Below are 23771 nucleotides of genomic sequence, written 5' to 3' on the forward strand. Positions count from 1 at the left end.
GTTTTTGTTGAAATCGTCTCAATATATATTTTCGAATATTAAGTTTTTATAATTATAGTAATCATCGGAAAAAGTTCAACATTAACACATATACCGTTTAATTGGAGTATTTAAATAAAAAACAGAGAGAGTTATAGAAGAGTGTTGTGACTTGACCTATATTGTCACAAAAAAAAAAAAAAAAAAAAAAAAAAAAAAAAAAAAAAAAAAAGACTTGACCTATCAATCACTCACACCATTTTTTTCTTTTTTATACCACATAGTACAATCTTTTTTAAATGGTGATATACAACACATATAGTTTCAACTTTCAATGATCTTACATATCAATCAAATCATCAAATCTATGTTTATCTACTTTCTAAAAATATACAAACAAAGTTGTTTGATTTTGGCTAGATAGCAAAGAACAGCTGCACACTCTATGGCCAAGTAATTTCGTTCTCCCATTTAAGGTAGAAAATTATAAGTTGCAACAAATATGCACCATTGGAGTTACCCTTGTGAAAAGTAAAATTGAATAATAAACAAGTACTCCGCACCATACACTAATTAACAACACTATAAAAAAAAAATATATATATACTCCATAATAAGTACATAGATTCCTCCGATACCTTTCATTTAATTTTGATACAAAGTCATGTACTATCTCTCATTACATCCAATTTTCATTAACATACAACATATAACCAAACAATAACTTAATATCGCATAAAACACTGTAAATAAGTTGTGTCAATAAAACTAGAACACTATTTTCTTTATCCTTTTATCTTTGTCTTACTTTCCTTTTTTATCGGCCCATTTTATTTGGTCTCGTAAAATTTAAGAAATTTACAACAGATTAACCCAGGCCACATGCCTAAGCTTCAACCAACCCTTTATAAGATAAGAGGTATAAATAATGTAATGTAAAAGTCAAAGTATAACAGCTGAGCCGAATATGAAAAGAAGAATAAAGGGTCTGTTCTGATTTACTGAATTGAATATTTTATGAGAGAGGGAAATTAGGAATTGAACTGAACTGAACTTAAGCTAAAGAGAATATATACGAAGTATATTTTGATATGTCTCAAAACTCACCTTCATTGTGAATTGATAGTGAAGCCTGACCTATTCTTTGCATGAAAACACCTAAATCCAAATAAGCCAAGAATTCAACATCACGTAATACAATCTCACCTTCATTATGAGAATTAAAATAAGGTACGTACAAAAAATGAATCATTAAGTTATAGTACTGTTTACTTTGCAAGCCAGAATATAAATTGCTGGCTAACTTTGACAAAATATCTATTACACGTGCACGGTCTTTCAGTTATCAACTAATCAAATATTATGGGAATTTAGATTGGGGGATGTATCAACTATTTTCGCATTTATTGACAAAACTATTCCCACATTCAATTCCTCCTATCATTAAGACACTAAACCTAATCCTCTTGGTGCATCTTTAAGGCTCTTGAGTGGTAATTAATCCTCGTTACGACTCTCAGAGATACAGAGAGCTACAAAGTATACTCACACGGGATTTGATATCAGATTTTAAGTATTATCTACTGTTGAAGACTTTACTAACTAACGGACAATAATTCTTTATCTCCTTTACTTTCTTTTAACTATCAGCTCAAATATCATGCTTAATTATATTTAATTATGTATTAGATATACAACAAGAAACCGTGAATAAAACAGATTATTCGTTCTCAAGTTTAAATATTGGCCTCAATATCAACTTTACAAGCTAAGCTAATTGAATTGGTTGCTTGAGAATAACAAATGTCACTTTACATAAGTTGAATATGTCAGCTGTCACGCGGAAACATTCAAACATACAATCAAGGATAATAAATTTTAACAAAAGTTTCACCACCAAAGAATTCCAAAGTGAAATAAAGAAAGTAAGTGAAAAAAAAAAGGAGGAAAAAAGGTGGAGAAAAGAAAGGAGATGGGCTCTAAAAAACACATCACACGTGCACTAACATAAACAAGCAATTATTAGAGAGAGAAATTTTGGTTTAATAAGGAAGATTAAAGTGTGGACTTTGGAATAATATAGTTTTAGATTACAAATAATAATATTTGGTACGTACTTTGAATTTTTGATTGATTACTTAGTTGGCGAAATTAAGTGAATTTTGTTAGAGAAGGTGGTGGACAAGTTTGGGACACACAATAGGATAATCCGGAATTTTTTGTATAAATTTGTGGAAAATGGCATCAACATGTAAACGTGTACTTGTTTTTTCAAGTGAAAATTTCGTCTACATTCAACAAATTCTATTTTTTTTTGTGTGGTTTTGTCATCAAATTTCAAAATAGTATGTAGAATATCATCATGAAGTTATTATTATTTGCTACTTGCCTACTTGAAAAAGTTGTTAGTTATACGTCCATACGTGTATAAAATATGTTAGCGTAGATGTTAAGAAGCGTAGTTATTTGTTTGATAAATTTTAGTAGTACGTGCGATGTTTAAGAATTGAGATTAATGTTATAGAGTTCATTTGTGGGAAATTTGATTTTTTTTTTTTAATTAAACTATATCAATTCTTTCTTTGATGATTTAAACTACTGTATATTTTTTTGTTGTATAAGTGAAATATTTTACATTACAAAAGTACTTTTTTGGATCAAGTAATGAAATTTACAACTTCGTACTACATGTCTACATCCAACCAAAATTAGCAACATATTTTAAGCAAAGGTATGATACTCAAGGGATTTAAAGCTCTCAATGAAACGTGCCAATATAGCTTATAAAAATGTTAAAATAGCATGTTATATCTTAATGGTAGTGTATTCAATATCTATTTATTTTTAAAATGCCAAGAGACATATAAATTATGGGTACTATCTCTCATAAATCGTAATTATTCACATAAGTCAATTAAAATAAAGTATAGTGATAATCATTTTAAGAATAATTACCATAGAATTTTCACCATAAAAATTGATCTCCCCTTCCCATAGAAAAAAATAATCGAACAAGAATTACATACACTTTACTAGTGGAGAACTGAAGATGGACAATACAGAGACTAATTCGCAATCTCATTATTGTAATTGTCAGAGTTCTTTATCCATGTTCCAACCCTTCCCTTCTATAAAATTTACTTCAGTAACTTTTATTTACTTTAGTAGAAGCTAAGGTGGTTAAAATAACTAAAAAAAACATCGCTATTTAAATTGGGCGTGAAATACTTCCTCTGAGTATTATAAATTGTTACTCATGGCCTGTTATCTTCAGCTTATTTTCAGTTTAGTTAAGCTCCAATAAGTTTAGTTTAGTTCACTTCTTATCTTAATTTCCTTCTCTCATAAAATATTCAATTCAGCTCGGTTCAGTCAATCAAAACAAGCCCTCATTATGATTTCTAGAAAAGCTAAAAATTGGTGAGTGATTATAAGGAAAAATAATTAAAGTAAACAGTTTAGAAAAATTATACGTGAAAGACATATCGTGTATATATTGCCGGCGTGTCAGGTAAACACTAAAAAGCAAAGTAAATTAAAGATACAGCCGGAGTTGTAAAAAATATGAATAAGTTTTATTTTTTCCAAGTACTGTAAATCACACCACATTAAAAATGAAAAGAAAGTTGAACATTTAAAAACAGATAAAATATATACGAATCGGGTTAAATCCGTATTCTTGTATTTAAAATTATGATTAAATAGGTAATTATGTTGGTGGAGAAGAAAGGGTGTGGGGTTAAGAGGGCTTTCATTTGGTCATCTTTGTTTTTAGCAAAGTCAAGTACAAATTCTTTAGGAAAAAAAAAAGGAGATAACAAGGATTAGGAATCAAAAATCAATGATGCCACACGAGAGATGATATTAGACAATTAGAGGAGCCTTGAATTCGACCCTACCATTTTTTTCATAATTATTTTCGTGTATAAGATAATTGGTAGAGAATGAGTTTGCCTTTTAGGTTGCACATAATTTTGGGCTTTTTGGCTATGCTTTTTGTAGTTTTTACCCAACAATGATTTTCCCATCCTTCTTCCCAACTCCCATTCTCGTTTGGCACCCAACAACAATCAACATAACATCATTTGTTAATGATGGGTCCACCTCGCCAATAATTATACAAGTATAATATTAATTTCCCTTATACACTCGAGTATACGATACACTCAAGACTATTTTCGCCCATCTATTTAAATAGGACTTTATATTCTCGTAAAAAAAAAAATGGATTTTATATAAGTAAATGATCATAAAAAACAAATTTGTGTATAACTGTATATCGCATACAAGGTATCATAGACTGTATTATAAACGTTCGTGAGATGAATGAGAGTGTGGAAGTGGGACCATATATTCTAGGGACTTCATGTTTTGATTTTGAGACATTGTCTTGAAGCCCAAACTATTTTCAAAATTTTACCTATTTTCACCTTCAATTTCTTGACTTTTCTTTGGTGATTATGATAAGGTATAATTGTATAAAAGGCCTATGATGTTATGTTAGATGGGTTGAACATTATTGAAGACCAATTTTAGGTACGATGGTATATATATATATATATCTCATTGTTAATTTATTGTCATCTGATCCAATGTTATATCTGTTATTTCTATTCATTAATATTGTGAATTTGAAGTACTCTTGTAGAGTTGTAGTACTTAAACGCCCGAACCCCTCTATCCCCTAGGTTGAATTGGAATGATCTACTTTCAGAAATATATCTGCCTCGTATTTACTTGTCAAAGAGTGTTTTTTTTGGCTCTTATAATGATTTTACCAAAATATGTTACGGAGTAATTTATTATTATGGATTACATTTTAAATAATTTAATTGAAAAATTACTTCTTTTGTCCCAGTTTTCAAAAACTATTTTGATCTCTTATTAACATTAACAATAACAGCAACTAAACATAGGCCTGAAAAACAAGAATAATAATCATTCACAGTATTAAAAAAAAATAAATAAATAGGAATCAATAACAAGATATAAAACTATATCTTAATTTAGCCATATTATTAATGTTTTACTGCTCCTAGTTTATTTGAGCAAAAATTAAATGTAGAAAATCAAACAGGTAAAAGAAAGGACCACTACCATCTGATAGACATAACTCTTTATAAACGACATTTCCATCATCCCACTACATACTCTTGCATTTACTGCTATGAAAATGGCCGGTCCATAATCTACTACTGGGTAGTATTATATTTGTTCATACCCTACCTTCTTTATTTCAGAAAACCATGTTCATGTACATTTCAGTTTTCTCATTAATGCAAATTCCCCTATGCCTATGGATCTATTACGGACCAACACCAACCTTTATACGAGACCCTCTCTGGTCGTGTAACAACGTCTGCATCAATGTTACCCCTCGACGATGCCTCTAGGCAAAGCTCCCACGGTTGTTTGGTTGCACTTCCGGTGTAAAAACTACATTTTCGTTGATGGAGGACTAGATAAGCTAGTTTCTTCGCGTTGTGAGCATAAAGCAAACATGTTATGGAGTATGGACTATGGAGTAGATTTCTAGTTTTCGTGTATTTTTTATGTTAACTAATGAAACAGATACACAGCCTTATAGTAACTGTAGACAGAACGACGGGCCATTTGATTTAGTCCATTATACAACCCAACGCTAAGGTCTAGCAAATGTTCAGCTCCATTACGGCTAGAAGATAGAACCACAACAACGAGGTTTAACAGTATCTCATTAGAATTCAAGAGAACCAAAAGAACATCTGAATATTTGATTAGTTTTGAAATGCTAATCTGTTCACAAAACAATGGAGGTATTCATGCTATATATCTGATCTTCACTATATAGTCTATAATATTAAGGAACGGTATAAAATTACGGGCAAAAATAAAATTAAGAGCTATAACATGAAAAACTATAAAGGAGGTATAAAAAAATTCTTGAAGACTTGTTCCTCATCAGCTGTTTTCTCTAGTATGCCATATTTATTTGTTTAGTCTGAGCCTCAGTAAAGATCTATACCTTCCCATTGGGCTCATTGGATTCAGCCCCTAGCAACTTGTCAAGATCTTGCGTCTCCGCCTCAGAGACTGGAGGGGACCAGCGCTCCTTTCCTCCGGGTTTGGATGAAGCATTGCCATACCACATCATTCCCAAGATTGCAATAATCATGCCCAAAACAACGTGCCAGTTGAGACCCTCTTTGCCGAAGAAAGTGAATCCCATGACTAAGACAAAAATAGTCTTCATGTGACCAAGTACTTGGAAGGTCACAGCTGAGAATCTACCAATGCAGATAAACTGGCTCAGGTTGGTGCCGATTGCAATGGTACAGGAGAGTATGATGAAGAACTGCACAAACAAGCAATCAACATAATTAGGATTGTAGAAAACCAGCAGAAACTGATGAGCTAGAGCAGAAGCCGAAAAGGCACAAATATCACGTAAATACACCATGCAAAATTACTTACCAAAGATACTGAGCTGTAGGGATAAGCATCAACTCTTTGGCCAGTCAGCCAATGATCGAGAAACGGCCCCACAATAAGCAGAGAAGCAGCCTGTACTGGAGCAGTGCGGCCCAATAGATTGAAAGAACCAATAGAATACTTGCGTTGTAGATGATGTACATACTGCAGAAGGCAACGAAATCAACATAAGAACATGCAAAACAAGAAAAAGGTGCGATGTTTTTCAGTGCAATAGCAGCAGGGTTTAGTTGGAAAAATCATAACAGACATGAAGGTGAAGAAACAAATATGCAGGGGAATCAAGGACCTCAGGATATACAAAAATGCTAATGGCTGAAATGGAGATTGAACTTGCTAAAAAAACTGAACATGCCAGTGAGGTTGATAAAAGTTAAAGCTTGCAAATCCATTTATTCAAAAAGGGGGGATTTTTTTTGTTTTCACAAACTGAAGCAAAATTAACCAAGGATTATTCATAAAAGCATACATCCAGACCCCCCCACCCCCAGTTGTGGTATCAGAAACGAGCTGTTCTCGTATATCATTCATAAAAGCATACATCTGGACCTCCCCCAGTTGTGGTATTAGGAACGAGCTGTTCTCGTACATCATTGATTATTCACCAAAATAAAACTCTAAAAGACAAGTCACACAGCTATCATCCGTTGATGTAGATTATCAAGGAATTAGACATGCCAACACCAAAAATTTACATAAACCACTATCTGTTCAGTATCGCTGTACAATTTAAAGATTATGGGTTATCTGAGAACCTTGTCAGAGAACCAGAATCAGTATTTTCAAGAGTTAAGATCTCCGTTTTCTTAAACTGGACTATTAGGACTATTATAACTGTATATTGAATCTAATCATCAAAACTTTATCATTCTATATCTGGAATCTCATAGCCCAAAACTGCCATGGTAGTGAAACCAAATAAAGCCAGCTAGAGAAGACAAACTAGCTGGCTCTCATTAACAGACAAGTCATGCAGCAAACAACAGAATAAATAGTTTTAGAGCTTACGTATTGTTGCAGAGAGGTACTCCAAACAGCCACAAAAGCAGCAATGAAACCCTTGGCATTGACACTAATGTCTGTGACAGTGCAGACTCCAACCCCAACTAGGACTAATAAAATGCTAAGCTTGGTATCCCTAGAGTACCGCACCTTGTCCAATGCTACCTCAAGAAAACAGGACACGGGGATCATACTCAGCTTTGCAATCTGAAAGATGAGGCAAACACATTACTATTAAGCGCTAAGTTTGGCACCGTATTTTATCAATTCAATTCGATGGAAAGCTTAACTGACCTGATAAAATCCTACAGAATTCCACATCAGACTCACGTTCATTCCAACAATGGAGAAGTTTGCAAAAAGAACAAACTTCAGAATATCTGAAAATGGTAATTGTGTAGGCTGGATATAACCCAGCCAGCGGAACGTAGAAGTCATGAGAGTGGTTGTTAAAAAATGGAGACCAGTCAATGTTGTTGCTGCAATACACAAAAAATTCCACCAGTTAAGCATATTAGTAAAAAATGAAACATAGCATAGATCACAAATAAATTATAAAACCTTCAAGCAGATAAACTATAACAAATTTTCATGATAACATATGAATATAAATTTATAAATTAAAGTTGCAGAATTCACTGGTAGACCTAACACCACTTGAATGGTAATAATTGATTGAAGCTTAATCAATGTTAGTGCAAGGTACGAGCTTGACCACATACAGGCATACAGCCCTAAGTTAAGTCTCAGCCTATACCCATATCTGCCATATGGCAACAGGTGGACTCATCCCCAACATCAAATGTTGATACATTCCTAGTTACAACCTAAACCCTTATGGCAACAGCTTGGTCACTCTTTCAATTAAGACACCATGGAGATGCAACGCCACATAGGTCCTCTGGGGTCCCCGCATAGTGAAAATGTGCCAGGATAGACACATAGTATTCCAAGGGACGTTCCATCATTCATAGCAATTAGCAATAGATGAAGTAGCTCACCAACCCATTATGTAGGTCTTCTCTTTGCAAAATCCCAGTAATGACATCCAAGTAGTGACGCAAAAGATATCCGAAATACTACTGAGAAGCAAGTTGAAGCTACCCAGTATGGCAGTGTTAGCATCACACAATCAGTAATGGGGATTCCATGAAACATGGTGTGGAATGAAGCACATAAGGAGCAGACCTATGAAATGTGACAAAACCTTGTTCCTAATCCATACCCTACAGTTTTGATGACAATATTGTTGAAGCCAAAATCCATAATGTCAATTCAAAATTGGACACTCATATTGACTAAAGGGTCAGCAAAAAATCAATGAGAATTACACTATTAAAGTCCAAAAGGCTATACAACTGCTGGAGAGGCCCTAAGGGCACATGTTTCTTCCTACTGCCCCATTCTCCTATTTCCAACTCCTTTCTTTCCTCAATCTCCCCCTTTGTGCCTTATACCCGGGCTTACATGATCCTCCTTTCTTCTCTTCACTGCAAGCCAGCCTTACCTCCTACTTCCTCCCCAGTAATCCCATATTACCTGGCCCATTCTCACATCCCCGTGTACTTCAGTGTACCTCTTTACTTTGGCCTACCACGGACTTTGATAAAACATAACATCACAATTCAAACATGACATTAATTAAAAGATCAATACAAAAAAAATATTCCCACTCCTTCTATATAGTTACTTTTTTCTGCTGAGAAGCTCTCTCGGCAACATAACATCCACCAGACAGCTGTTCAGGTCAGTGTCAAAACCTTTATAGATCTACGTCTTCTGGGGGTCATTGGTTTACACTACCCACCTTTCATTGAAAATCCAAGAATATTCTGTAAAATGAAATAACCTTACACACTAAATTGAAATTGACCACATACTTCCTTCCGCAGTCAGTTTAGTCCCTGAAATTGACAATAGAAGCCCTATGGCCCCCATCAATTCTCAAATTGTTGGCATAGCCAATAGGCATTGCAAGCTGCCAGCCTGCCACGAGTGACCCCAATTTCCTAGTCAGCATTTCAGCATTCTTGCAAACACATCAGGTGTTTCTTAAAGTAAAGATCAAAGCAGAGCCTTGATCGAGTTAGTTCAAGTGCTGGCTAGCTTTATGCCGCTTTGAAGTTCAAGACTTCTCAGCTCTGCTTCTGCCCAGTAGAAGACCAGGTCACATGAAACTGTCATGCCCAATTCCAGCAGTTCTTCCTATAAGCATCATTCTCAATTGTTAGCCTAAGGTACAATGTGTACCCATCTGACTTGTGGACCATCTTCGGCAATGCAGATTTAGAAAAAGAGATCTAGCTCCCAACAGCACAGTATAGGTGGCTTGTCCACCCAACAAAAGTAACAACATAGTAAACTGAGTGCCTCTCTTCTACCTTTTTTTTTTTTTTTTTTTGAGAAACCCAGTATGATTACCTGTTAAACACTCTAGTCTTGTACAGTGTTCACACCAGCACCGTCATGTCAAGAATCCATCCTCATGCTCTGGGGTGCGTACTATAAATGGACCAGATTGAACTTTTCCAAGTCCGGATCTTATAATAATATTTGGACTTAAATTGTTTAAATCTAAATCTAGACCAAATTATCACAACAGAACGCAATACAATCTAGATCAAATTATTTTAGTTTTACCTAATTCTGAAATCAATCAAAAGTAATCCAAATTAAAGTCTGCTTATCATTTTGGCTAGAACTTGCCCATATTCAGCCCTATTAAACCCATACTTAGATTCAAAATTGAAAAAACCCCACCAGATGATCATGCTTTGATGCTGATGAAATACAAAATTTTACCCTCTTATGAATAAATAAATCATCCACGTTAAACTTAAGTATGGTTCTAAGTTCTAACATTGAGATTGAGTCCAATTTGAAAATACAATCAGATATTGGAAAGTCGAATCTGTGTTAGCAATTTATACTTGACTGAATCTAAACATCAGCCAATCTGTATTCTATTAACTTACAGATCTATCCTCAACTGAAGAAAAAGGGTTTATGGTGGCAAATTACTCACTAATCCTCAAGTTACAGAATAATAACACTCTTCTTTCACACAAAGTACTTGAGAAGGGAAAAAGATTAGTCAGGCAGGGAGGAACAAACAAAAAACTACTCTGTATTCATAACTTCGTTAGTATTAGCTTATAAATCTCCTTCATATACAGTACATTATCATAGATCTCAAGATTTGTAATTGACAAAGTTGAAACTATGTGCATTTGGATTCTTAAACTTCATCAATGGCAGGACCCATCAATTAAAAAAGTAAAATGTTAAAAATAAATAAAATAAAATAAAATACAAAATTCTGAATTATTAACACGAAACAATAATACCGTTTCTTGAACACAGCCATTTGAAATTATGAGTAAGGCATTAAATTGGAGAATTTCTTTCCTATTAATAAATCAATATATTAAATTGGAGAATTTCCTTCCTATTAACAAATCAATATCAAATGTTACTGTGGGTGGTATGCCAGTGATATCAATTAAAAAAGTAAAATGTTAAAAATAAATAAAATAAAATAAAATACAAAATTCTGAATTATTAACACGAAGCAATAATACCGTTTCTTGAACACAGCCATTTGAAATTATGAGTAAGGCATTAAATTGGAGAATTTCTTTCCTATTAATAAATCAATATATTAAATTGGAGAATTTCCTTCCTATTAACAAATCAATATCAAATGTTACTGTAGGTGGTATGCCAGTGATCACGTCATAAAATTTAAATCTCAACTAACAACTGAATTATGAATCATGTTCAGCAGAAAGCAAAAGGTCAACTATTTATAGATCATTAGCAAAGATGAAGAGGATATGCTAGCAATAATATCATAAAGAAAGGTACAATCAAAAACTGTGAAGCCTCACCAAACGTGAAGCCATAATTTGCCATCAAGGCCTTGTTAACAATGATGATCCCCACTGAAGTGACGACATTAAAAAACCATGCCCCTGCATCAAGAGCGGCTTTCTTATCACCCTTACTCGACATCGTAGGAAGTCACTGCTACAGAGACCTTAGTGCCACTAAAGAGCCGTCTATCCTGACTGAAAGACCGTCAGATAAACAGCCCGAAAACTAATCCAGATGATAGCTGCAACAACTCCTGTACACTATCTCAACATTAGAAAGGATGCCTTACAAGATCTGAATGAACTCAAAATCGACAATAAAATTACAAATGACAAGTTATGCAAGACACGCTCACAACTCACAGATGTGAAATATAGTTATGCAAAGCAATCCAGCTTATAAAATTGACAGAGATTGACTAGTCAAAAAGCACCCACCTTTGAATTAGTAGTATCAAAAATATGCAGTTGATGATGAAGTATTCATTAAAAAAAATTAAGCAAGAACAATTAAATATATAAATAAAAGTCTCCTCTTAACGTCTCAAAGACTAAAAGGGCCCTCCTACCTTGTTGATCTAGAATAATTAAGGTAATATGTCCCAATAAAATAATCAACAAACTGGATCTTACATTACCTTCATAATTAACTACATTATTATTGTTACTATTATTATTAAATTTATAATAATATCATGATTCATTACCATATATAAGAATATTTTCACAAGCAACAAACCCTTTTCTTTCCATGTTATGTCAGATTATATTATTTAATTCACCCATAACATGGCACAACCTATAAACACAAATTATTTTAGATCATAATGCTGGAAACACTAAAATACAATCTCAACTTTGTCCTTTTTTTTAATATAAACAAATAATGGGAAACTTCTAACAGTGTCAAATTTCAAAAATCAACTATACTTCATATATTACCCAGAAAATTTCCACATTTCATTTTAATTATTTCCAAGCAGTAACATAATTACAATTTCAAAATTTTCTGGGAAACAGATCAGTTTTTAATTCAACCCCAACTAATCATTGCACCAAAGAACAAAAACCCATAACTTTAAAATCCAAAAACAGCAAAATCTAGAAATGTGGAGTCTAAAACAACAAAACCCAGATTAGTAATACTGTAAAACAACAAAACCCAGAAATGTAATGTCAAAAATCAACAAAACCCAGAAATTAAAATCTGAAATTGCAGAAAAAATTGAGCTTACCTTTGATTGCAGTGATAATAAGAGCCAAAATTTGATAAAAGAAGGCTAAAAAGTAAAAGAAAGAGTAAGGTAGAGTGAAATAGTGAGAGAAATGAGATTTCAATGGAGATTCTATAATTAATATTTGTGGGAATTAAGGGTTTTGTAATCGCCATTAAAGTGGGTTAGGAAGAGACGTAGATTGGAAGAGAGAGAGAGTGAGGAGGTGCACAAGTTTTGTGTTTTCAATCTTTTCATGGTTTTTTGGGGTTTACTTTTATTTTTTAAAATTTTATTTTTTTTTAAAAAAAAAGAAAAAAACTAATTTCCACTATTTTTGTTTCTTGTTCTTGAGAAGTTTAGAGTTGAGAATTTCACAATTTTATAATGAGGTTTGTAATTTATATTATGAATTATGATGGGAATTAGCCTACCAAAATTGATGAAATTGTATGATTTGGACTAATTGTATGTTTTGAAATTTTGGAATGATGAATTAAAGACCTTTTAATGCTTATAATTATAATTTATTGAATTAATTTATGAGGCCAAAAGTTGTGGCAAGTTTTAGGGTGGGGTTACAAAAAGTTTATTCCTTTGCTTTCATTATTAGTTACTTAGATTTTTTAGTCAAATCAACATGTGAGATGAAAGCATAAAGGAGGAGTTTATAAGTTATAATACAAGTTAATTATCTGTTTTAACTCTTAATTAATGGTCTTTTTCATAAATGATCTAGGAATCAATTGTAATGAGAATTGTGTTGGGTTTGTGGAGTTGCCACAATAAACATGTATGTTATGTATGTGCCTAATTTAGGTAAGGTAACATCTAATCCCTATATTTTTCTTAATTGGATAGTTTGTTGGGTTTGATTTCTATGAGGTTGAATCATACAAATTGAGAAACTTTATTTGGGGTTTTGGTTGAATGTTGACGGTTGTTAACTTTCAGTGAATTCTTTTACATTTCATTAGAACACAAGGAAATGAATGAAAAGTAAGAGATAAAGAAAATCCGGGAAAAAAGACGAGTCTTAGATAAAACAAAAGTACATAAAATAATAATTAGTAGACCAATAGTGTAATGCTACGTACTAAAGAAGTAATAAGAAAATGAATAAACAAATGTGATTCTCGTGTCTTAATGTGAAAAAAAGTTTGTATGTATTAAATTAAAATTAAATAACCGCCAAAATAAATATATAGTGAAATATTTGTTTGAAACAAATTAAGTTACTTAAAATTTTACCTCAAGTTCCCAAATAACTAACAAGCTAGATTAGTTTTTCATAATTGTCATCTTCTAATAATAAATAATTTGCATGTTTATGCACATAAATATATTCACATATACTCATCCCCAAAACCACCAACCTTCTTCACATTGATGCATATGTGATATGTGCAAACTTACACATATGCTTTAAATGGTGTTTGACCTAAATTACTTTGGTATTTATCCAAGCAATTAGGGGAGAAATTAAAGGAGGTATGGAGCTCACGAAGTTGTTTTCTTAGTGAGGTAAACGATGATTTAATTAAATATGTTTGTCAATGGAGTCGAATATTCGGTTGATGAAGAATAATATATTTTATTCTTGGTTTTTATAAGTTATTTCACCTAACAAAATTTCATGGAGATTAACTATGTGTGGTTCCATTGCATGTATTTTCAATAATGTAGTTTGATTTATGGTATAAAATTTCGACCAATATGTTTTGTAATGTAAATATCATTGAAAATATTTCATAATTTATTTGGATAAATGGAAATAGTACCATAGGTGTGGGTTGTGAGTTTGTGACTAGAAAGTCACATACCTAAAAACACTACAAAACACATACACACACATATCATTTTGAGGGTAATAATCTTAATTAATATAACTCGTTATGCTACAATTTAGACACAATTCACATTTGCACCCAAAAAAAAAAAAAAAAACATGCTAAAAGGCAAAAATCACTAATTTTGAGGTGATATCAGGGCTCTACATTAAAACTTATACTCATATGTATATATGTATATGACTTTTCAATTAGCAATTAAGAATACTAAGATTTAAATATGCTCGTTAACTAGTATATCAAATCAAAATAGAACAACTAAAATAACGAAATAATTTAATTTGTTTATTTATGTTGAATTGAACCGAATTAAACTAAAATAAGTCCAAAAGAACACGGCTTTGACTATCTAATTCTAAAATCCTCTAATTCTAAAATGGGCATATGCCAACCTTAAGAATCTTTTAGAAAGACAATATACAGGTTTTGTAGTATCACTTTATCACACTACCTTCGGATCGGTGTCGGCCTATTCCCAAAATACCCCATCGCATTAAGGCCATTTAGCCATCTTTTTAATGTAGCAGTGATCCCACATTATTCCCACATGCCTTCCCACTTATCCCTTCTTCACACCCACGTATTCCTTCCAAAACCAGCACTCCAGCCCCTCCTCCTTCCCCATTTGGCCAATTACCATTTCTCGTCGCCCATTTGTCAACTCGTCATTGATCAACTATGTCCGCCTCCTAAATAATTGGTGTTAAAGCTGTCTTAATAATAAGTCACACGTGTTACAATATCACATGAAACCCCTAACTTTATGGTTAGGAGGTAGTCAGTTTAAAGCCAATTAATCGACAATCTTTCAATATCGCAACCTCCCACTTAATTTATTTCCATGTAACTAGTCAAACTAAACTTATATTACGATATCATTGTGTTAACATAACTAGAATTCATAACCCATCTATTAAACAAAAATTAGTTGGCATGACCTACATATATCTCTAATGTAAAACTACTTCATATAACACATGAGGTAATATACTCCATAGGTCGTACTACTACAATTGGGTCAAGATTATTTACATCCTGTATATCTATTTTCGAAAAATTCTCTTTAATTTCAATTATAATTATTCCCACAAATTTTATAGGGTGTGATCAATGATTTTTAACTCTTGTTGTTTTACATGGAAGAATGAATTGTGTACGCTTGTTTTGAGCGTCGCGTGAGAAGTGAAGATCTAGAAGCATCTTGTTTTGTATTGTCATTGTTAATAACAAGACAAAACACACAAGGCTAGCATCCTAACATTTAGTGCCTTGATATTAAGCTCTTGTAACGTATACGTATTAGTTTAATGAATGATAATAAAGTCATTAATTGGGGTCTTGAGGGATAATTTATAACTCTAGTATTCAATATTTGGGCAATTATCATGAAGTAAAGGATAATTATTTTATTATAATGTTTCAACAAATTAAGTTTGTGATGGGGAAGTAGCAAATATTAAATTAGATGAAGGATATAACAAATGATAAAAGGGGTAATGAAGTTGAAATATAATATTCCCTATGTTCATATAAAATGTGGTAAGTAGTTATTTTCATTATTGTCATGTTGATATTGACTCACTCTACAAATTAGATCATGGACACATGTGTGCGTATGATTGTGTACGTACGATGCTCTAAAAAAAAAAACTATAATATGATCTAACATTGATGACATGAATGAAAAATTGTGTCAGTGTATCAATTTGCCTAGCCTTGTCGTTCCATACATTGTCACTATTCCATCTATCTATTTTATTTTGAGAGAGTTCCATCTCTTCATTTGATCCAATTACAAATAATAAAAATTGAATATGTGTCAAAATTAAGATTTGATACTTTCATGTATTGAGTGTAGTCATGCTTGAAATTCCTTAACGTTCTAAAATTATAAAGGATTTCTCATTTAAATATCACTTCGTATAAGCTTATTTTTTTCCCATCTCTAATTGCAATACTCCGCATTCTTTTTGACATTTAAGACAAGTAAATACATCATTAATATATATATTATTTTCCAATATTGTAAATTCAAAAAATCTAATACTTTTTAATTTTAAAACCATGTACGAAAAATTCAATAATATATTACAAACTCAATCAAAGATAGGGGTGAACATGGTCTGGTTTGGTGCGGTTTGAGTCTAAACCAAACCAAATCGCAAAATACGGTTTGGTCAATTCTCCAAACCAAACCAAACCATATTAGTATTGAAACCAAACCAAACCAAACCAAACCGTAATAATGTGGTTTGGTGCGGTTTGGTTTGCGGTTTATGATGAGACGACATTTTTTCCTAAAAATTGTCAAATATTAATAAATTTATAATAAAGTTCAAATAATTAGCCCAAAGGCATTAAATTATACTACAAAGTTTTAATAAAAATAACAACCAACTAATCAAGTGCTAAGTGCTGACACAATAACACATAATAAAAATAATACATAACAAATTAACAGTGGTATAGAGTATAGTATACTGACCGTATAGTCTTCTAATGATTTTTCATTTTTTTTGTTTGTTTTATTATTTTTTTTATAATATATAATAACTATTTTAATTTATTTAAAAATTATATAAATATTAAAATGCGGTTTACTGGTTTACGGTTTGGTTTAGTTTATAATTTGAAAAACCAAACCAAACCGCAAACCGTATTTCCAAAAAAAATTGAAACCAAACCGTATTTTTCCAAACCGTAAACCAAACCAAACCGCTAAAATGCGGTTTGGTCTGGTTTCGTTACAGTCCAGACCAAACTGTGTATAGCCCTAATCAAAGATGAGCATTGGGCAGACTTTGAAATTCAAAGGGTAAATAATAAAAAGTGACAAAAGGGGTATGAAATAAGAATTAATATACAAAAATAAGTTGTTCAATCAGTTAAGAACTTAAAAAGTTAAAATTAATTTAAGTCATTATATATGTAGTAAAAAAAATTAAGTTTCCCTAAAATAAAAAAAATAAATAGTAAAAAAATTTAAGTTCATCAAAATCTAGATGAAGAAACAAGTAATGATGGTTTCAAAAAAAAAAAAAAAAAACAAGTAATGATAGTCCACTGGGCTTACCTTAGTTTGTACTTTGAAGGCCCAATATCCATAAAAGCCCAAAATCCAAAAAAGCCCAAAAGCCCAGCAAAACTTAAAATTTCGAAAGAAACCGCCATAAATTAATTCGACGCCAAAATTCACTAATTTTCAGTCTCTCTCCTGCTCCCGCCATTCTCCTTTTTTTCAACTTTTTCCTTTTTTTTTTCCTTTTGTTTTCTCTCTCTTCACTTCGATTCTTCGTTCTCTTTTCAACGCTGCAAATTTCTCACTTCTCTCTCTAAATTCCTGCTTCAATTTCAAGGTATGATTTTCTTAATTATCTGTTTTTGTGATTCTTTCCTCCCATTTTCTATATCTCTGTATTAGATTAGATGAATTTTTTTCTCTATTTTTAATTGAGAATTTTCTTGTTGGAAATGTAATTTCTGGGTTTAATTTTGTTGAATTAATAATTTTTTTTGTTGAAATTGATGGTTTGATTGAAAGTGTTAGTGAGTATTTGTACTAGTATTTCAGAAATTGAGATTTTTTTTTTCTATTGAGAATCGTAATTTTGTTTCTGACGATTGTTTAGTTCGCGAATTCGTCAGTTGTAGAAACCCTAATTTTTGTTGCTGTTTCGAAATTATTGGTATTTGTAAAATGTGAAATGCGAAAATTTTGTTGTTTTTGCTGTATTTAGTATTAGAGGCAATCGAATTACATTACACAAATACTAGAAGTATTAAAGATTGGGTAGTGAAGAACTAAAATTAGGGTTTTGATAGCGCAATTCGTCGCGGTTTTGGTGTTTTTACTGTATACGATGGTATATTTAGCTCAGAGTTTGTGTTGAAGGATGTTTCAAGATGTTCTTAGAAGCAATTTTTAGCGCATCCTTTTTCATCACTCTAGATTGTAGAAATTGACATAAACATGTAATACTAACAGGATTAATTGGAGAAATCGTATGCAATTAAACTATTTTAACGAAAGTGATTTGAATTGATTTGTCAAGTATTTGTGAAAATGTGTTAATTTTGTAAAATATGGTATAGTGATAAATTTGTATAGAGTCTAAATGATCTTGGTTTCAATCATCAGGGAATTGAAGTTGAGATGAAGTCCTCGAAACAGCCGAAAGAGAAGGCGGAACAGGCTGTCATACAAGGAAGCATCAGCAAGAGTCCCACAAGCGGGAAAAAATGTAGGAGCCCTGGAGGGCAGCCAAAAAGAAAAGGTAGTTTTATTTTTTCTTTGACATAGTTTTTTCTTGAAATCAATTCCTAGAAAGTATAATGTAGATTATATTACTATATTAAGTCCTACTAATTTCATCTTAGAACATTAAATGTACTACTAATAAGCCTTTTCTAGGGATGAAATTATTTGTATACTTAAAGTTGAAGGTTAGGCTCTAGATTAAGTGTGGAATAACATCCTTAATTAGTACAAAATATCATTTTTTGTTTTGGGTTCAAGCATTATTGATTCATATAATTTGTGTTTTTTTGAGTCTATATTTCTGAATCATAACTTTAAGCGGTAGTATTTGAAGTTTCTATCTATTTCTTCTGTTTATTGGCTTTTTTTTTTTTTTTTTTTTGTGTGTGTGTTTTAGTTGGAAAGGATGTACGCTCCACAGTTTGTAGAGTTCTCCCGCAACATGGTGACTGCAATGCGGTTAATGGACCTATTTTAGGAACAGTTAACCCAATGCCTTCAGACACAGTTTGTAGAGTTCTCCCGCAACATGGTGATTGCAATGCGGTTAATGGCCCTATTTTAGGAACAGTTAATCCAATGCCTTCAGACATCCAGCCAACAAATGAAATATTGCTACATCCTCCAAAAATTGTACTGCAGCTTTTCCCAATCAATGACAGAATTCGGGTGGGATTGGAAAAGGTGAATACAGAATACTGCAAGTTATAGTAGCTGCTTTTGTTGGTTTTTTCCTCTTTTTATATGGCATGTCGGCATCTAATTTTTTGTTTTTCTGTGTTTCAGGATGGCCATAATCCATTCTTGGAGCTAACTCTCAGTGTGAGGAAGAAAATATCCTCTGTGCTCAAACATCTTTTCAAAAAATGGGGCAGTTCTAGCATTTCAATGGGCGAGCTGATGCTATTTCCCTTCAATGTTTTACCAGAAAATTTGACTAATTGTACAAAGTGGACTTCAAATGACACTGGCGTTAGTGCAGGATATGTTCATGGTTTGCTTGGGAGCCCAGAAATTTTTCGCTTGTGGTAATTGTTCTTTTCTTGTGTATTATGTAACAACCTAGTTCAGCTTTCTGACTTTTGCTACTATTGAAGGTATGGCTGGGTTTCCTTTCAACCCAACAGCTCTCCCTTACACTGTAACACACTTGATCATGTAGAAAGTGTTCGTTGCCATGCAATGGAGGGTACTTTTGGTACTAGGAATGAAGTATGTGAAGCGAGGAAAGTGCAGGAGCCATGCAATGAGAATGATTTTACAGATTTGGAAGTTAGGCAGCCAGTTTCATCTAATACTTTGCATCAGGTAGCTCACAATAATCAAGATGAGGTGAAAAGTGAAGACCTTAAGCCAATCAGCTCCAAAAATATAGAAAATGATATCACAGCTGAAGAAGACCCTTCAGCTGAACCATCTACACATGAGGTTTGCCCTTGTTGCACTTTTTTTGTAAAAATCTGATTTCCTGATCATCTTCTTAAGGTGTTGTTAATTATCCTAATTTTTAAGAGTCCTGGCTTCATTATCTTATACCACTGTTTGTTTTATTGATCCTGGCCGACTCTATTTAGTAGCTCTTTACTCCTGACACAAGAAATGCAATTATTTAATCTGTGATATGGGGTATGTCTTCCCCCCCCTTTTTTTTTTTTTGATACAAGAAGTTTAAGATGGATGTGTTTGATGGCATCCTGTATAAATAAAAAGTGATTGTTCAACCAAAATTTCCTTGTTTTGGCTACAAGCTTATTAATGTTACATGTTAATAATAATACTAATGGTACATGGTGTCTTAAAGTGTTAATTGGACTGCAATTCAAAGAGTTTTGGTAGATGGTTTCTGGTTTTGCTATATACCCCTTTAATGTTCTGTGCTGTACAATTTTAATGGCTCGTGCCCGTGGATTATTGATTTTACAGTTGCTTTATATTTTTTTAGCAGGAGCCAAAGCTGGATACCAGCCTTTCCATGACATCACTGCTGTGGTCTGATTTAAGTAATATTAGCATTGGAGGTCTTCTGTCTGAAATATCTATGCAGGGAAGATTTAGCACTGAAGAACCAAGATCAGGTGGTAGCAGATTGGTATCGCAACCTACTGTGGCAGACTCACTGGATGCATTCATTGAACAATTTAAGTACCCTCAAAGTTCAACTATGTCTAATTCTGATATGCCCTCATCTATTCTGGATGCCGAAAGCACATGTCATTCATTTGCATTTTCAAAACCGTCATCCTCCAGCAAAGACTTACCACCACCTACTCCTGGGAGAAGGGCCTTTTCTGGGTTATCTGGCCACACTTCTGCTTCTGAATCTTTTAAGTGTCCCAAGTCCGAGGTTTGTTCCTTCTTTTGCTTTGTTATTCTTTGCAATCTCTAATACCTGGGATGTACATAAATTACAAGGATCCAATCTTTTGGTGTTTCACAAATCACAAGAATGTAGTATTTCTGTTATGGGGTGAGTAAGACCAGGTTTCCAGTCAAATGTCTAGGAACTGATCTCTTATCCGGAGGGTCAATTCCTGAAAACTGATAGAACCAGAGGGTGAACTCCTTAAAACTGATCTCAGAACTGGCCAATTTCTTTGATGGAACTGAAATTGGACCTGATCGTAATCTGCTACCCTAGTGTATCATATGCAAGGCAGATTGTTACATGTTACTAATTTAAGTTTATGGCTTAAGTAACCATAAATATCATAACTGATACCTTAGCTAAGTTATTACTCTCCTGCATTTTTGACTTTAAGTATTATAATCTGCAACTTCATACAAATTACAATTACACGGACCACAATTGCAGTCCATGGAAGAGATAGATTACACAAATATAGAAAATCATATGAACCATAATAATGAATTATGTACCTGACACATCCATTTCTAGTCTAGTGCTTATTAGATTTGCTAGTTTCTATTAAGACAACTTCAGGTAAGTTTCAGTGGACAATTTCTGTAACTGTTTATATTGTGTCTACTCTGTTTTCCACAAGTCAGTACACAAAGTGATCTATCTGGAAACGACAATGTTCAGGAACCCAAAACAGATTCCCTCCCTTGCTCAACAGGAGTATTTAACAACGAGAACAGCCTTGGTTTATCCAGCATCAGATGGGTACGAAGTATATTATTAACACAATTTATTATTTTAAGGATATACTCCGTACATTGCATTGTTGAAGGTTCTTGACATTAAATTCCCTACATGTTTGTTCCTCACATGATCTGTCATTTCATACTGATTTCAGAACGACTCGTTGGGACCCTTTGATCTTCCCTTAGCATCGCGGCAGATTATAAAAGATGACAATTTAAGCATTGGAGGATTTGTCAGATAGCAACTTTGATCTTCAGATGCTTCTGGACTCGACTTTGGTAGGTACTAGTTGAGCATGTGGTTTATAATTCAATTAATACCATCTTCAAGTCGTAAGCAGAAGGACTTCCTGGTTCATACGAACCTGTCCTGCGTTGTTGTTTTGGCCTGCATACTTAATGAGGTGGTGTCCGAAGACATCGAAGGCCCACCGGCACCTTACAGGCATGCATCTGATCTGCTATTGTTTCTTAAGATGGGTGTTGATAGCTGTTAATAATATTTGTACAGATCTTATAGTTGGTCATCTTCATGTCTAGAGTTTTATAGACATAAAACACCTTCATGTGGTAGTAGTTAAATTGCATAATTCTTTCATCAATGAAAGTACACCAGCTTGTTCCTGGAGTTGTACCAATCATAATTAAATCTAGACTTTTAATTTATTTGTTGTAGGTATTTGATGGTTCAATTTAGTGAATATGATATTAGAGTGAACATTTTATGATGCGCTTATAAACCAAGAAATAGTTGGACAAGATTTTTATAGATCACTATCTCATTTATTATTGAATATGATATATTTTTTTCCATGTATGCTTTTCAGTTAAGAGTTTTTAGCCTTTTCTTAAAATTTAAGTAAGAAAATGTGTATCGTTTATGGTGATGACATTATCTTGGAGCACGGCCATTTGTTTTTTTAAAATAATTATTGACGTTTTATAATCCATTTGTATTAGACCGTCTTATGGAGCAAATATCCTCACCCTCAAAGTATGAATAACTTCCAAATTTTAAGTTAATCCCATATCCTCAGAAGTACCATAGATTGAAGGAAGTTGAATGTTTGTCAGGGCATATTTTGTCGTTCTTATTGTTGGAGATCAGTGTTGCGTGACTCGTATCTACTATCTATATTGTCATCTGCAGCATGATCCACCTAAAACAAGGATATTGCTTCAGTGAGTCACTTTTTTTGTGTGTGACCAAACTTTTGTTTAGATTTAGATAATTAAATCTTACATAATTTTCATACTTTTGATAATAATGTCTACAATTTATCCCGTACTCTATGTAAAGATAAAGTTTTGGGAATACATAACTTTGAGAAAATTAAGGGGATTGAAAAATAGTACTTTCTTTCTTTTCTTTTTTCTTTTTTTTTTTTTTTAAAATTTATTTTGAAAAATTGTGTTTTACATAAAAACAAGTATAGATTATCAATAATTTGAGCAAATAATTACACAGGAAAACTAAGATAGCAACAAACTGAATACGTCAAAAAATTTAACAAATATCATAACTAACCCTTTATTGTATTCAATTTTGGAAGTATTAAGCAAAATCCTTGAAAGATTTCTAATAACTACAACAATATTATCATCTAAGGCAGTCCACAAAGTTGAAAATGAGACATTTTGGGCATAGAGAATCTCTACTAAAATTGCCTGTATATGAAACTTAACTTACAACCTTGATTGGCAAATAATCAAATACAGCAAATTCCAGAAATGCCTACACACACTTAGTTCTATCAATCTGTACAAACCAACACATAATATTCCAATAACATGGGAGAAAGATTAAACTGTTACTAAGTTTTACACATCAAAATAATCATCAGAAAATTTACTCTTGATCCACTTAAAGCTGTTGCGAAATGTTGATTTCAGCTTACCCTCCATGGCATACATGTTATAGGATGCCACCCTCTTCTTCCTCTTTACCTCCGGGTTTCCGGACCCTCCGAACTCATCTCCGTTGTTGCTCGGGCCGTTGAATGTGTAAGCTCTAGGA

General features: G+C 32.8%; 2 protein-coding genes across 2 annotated transcripts; one reads left to right on the forward strand and one right to left on the reverse strand.

Annotated features, from left to right (window-relative positions):
- Nucleotides 1-5708: 5708 nt before the first annotated feature.
- Nucleotides 5709-12950, reverse strand: LOC145601408 (UDP-rhamnose/UDP-galactose transporter 4-like). Its single transcript, XM_081657423.1, has 6 exons — nt 12563-12950; nt 11343-11581; nt 7747-7931; nt 7459-7659; nt 6433-6594; nt 5709-6313 (listed from the first exon to the last, which is right to left on the reverse strand). The coding sequence occupies exons 2-6, from the start codon at nt 11464-11466 to the stop codon at nt 5978-5980; spliced, it is 1008 nt and encodes a 335-aa protein (XP_081513549.1). The 5' UTR covers nt 11467-11581; nt 12563-12950; the 3' UTR covers nt 5709-5977.
- A 6804-nt stretch (nt 12951-19754) lies between these two features.
- On the forward strand, nt 19755-22161 carry LOC145602855 (uncharacterized). The gene is made up of 4 exons (XM_081659008.1): nt 19755-20077; nt 20595-20993; nt 21693-21773; nt 21907-22161. Exons 1-4 carry the CDS (start codon nt 19832-19834, stop codon nt 21994-21996), a joined length of 816 nt encoding a protein of 271 aa, XP_081515134.1. The 5' UTR covers nt 19755-19831; the 3' UTR covers nt 21997-22161.
- Nucleotides 22162-23771: the final 1610 nt, after the last annotated feature.

This window comes from Chenopodium album, chromosome 21 (genome assembly GCF_948465745.1).
Source record: "Chenopodium album chromosome 21, dcCheAlbu1.1, whole genome shotgun sequence".
Lineage (NCBI taxonomy): Eukaryota > Viridiplantae > Streptophyta > Magnoliopsida > Caryophyllales > Amaranthaceae > Chenopodium > Chenopodium album.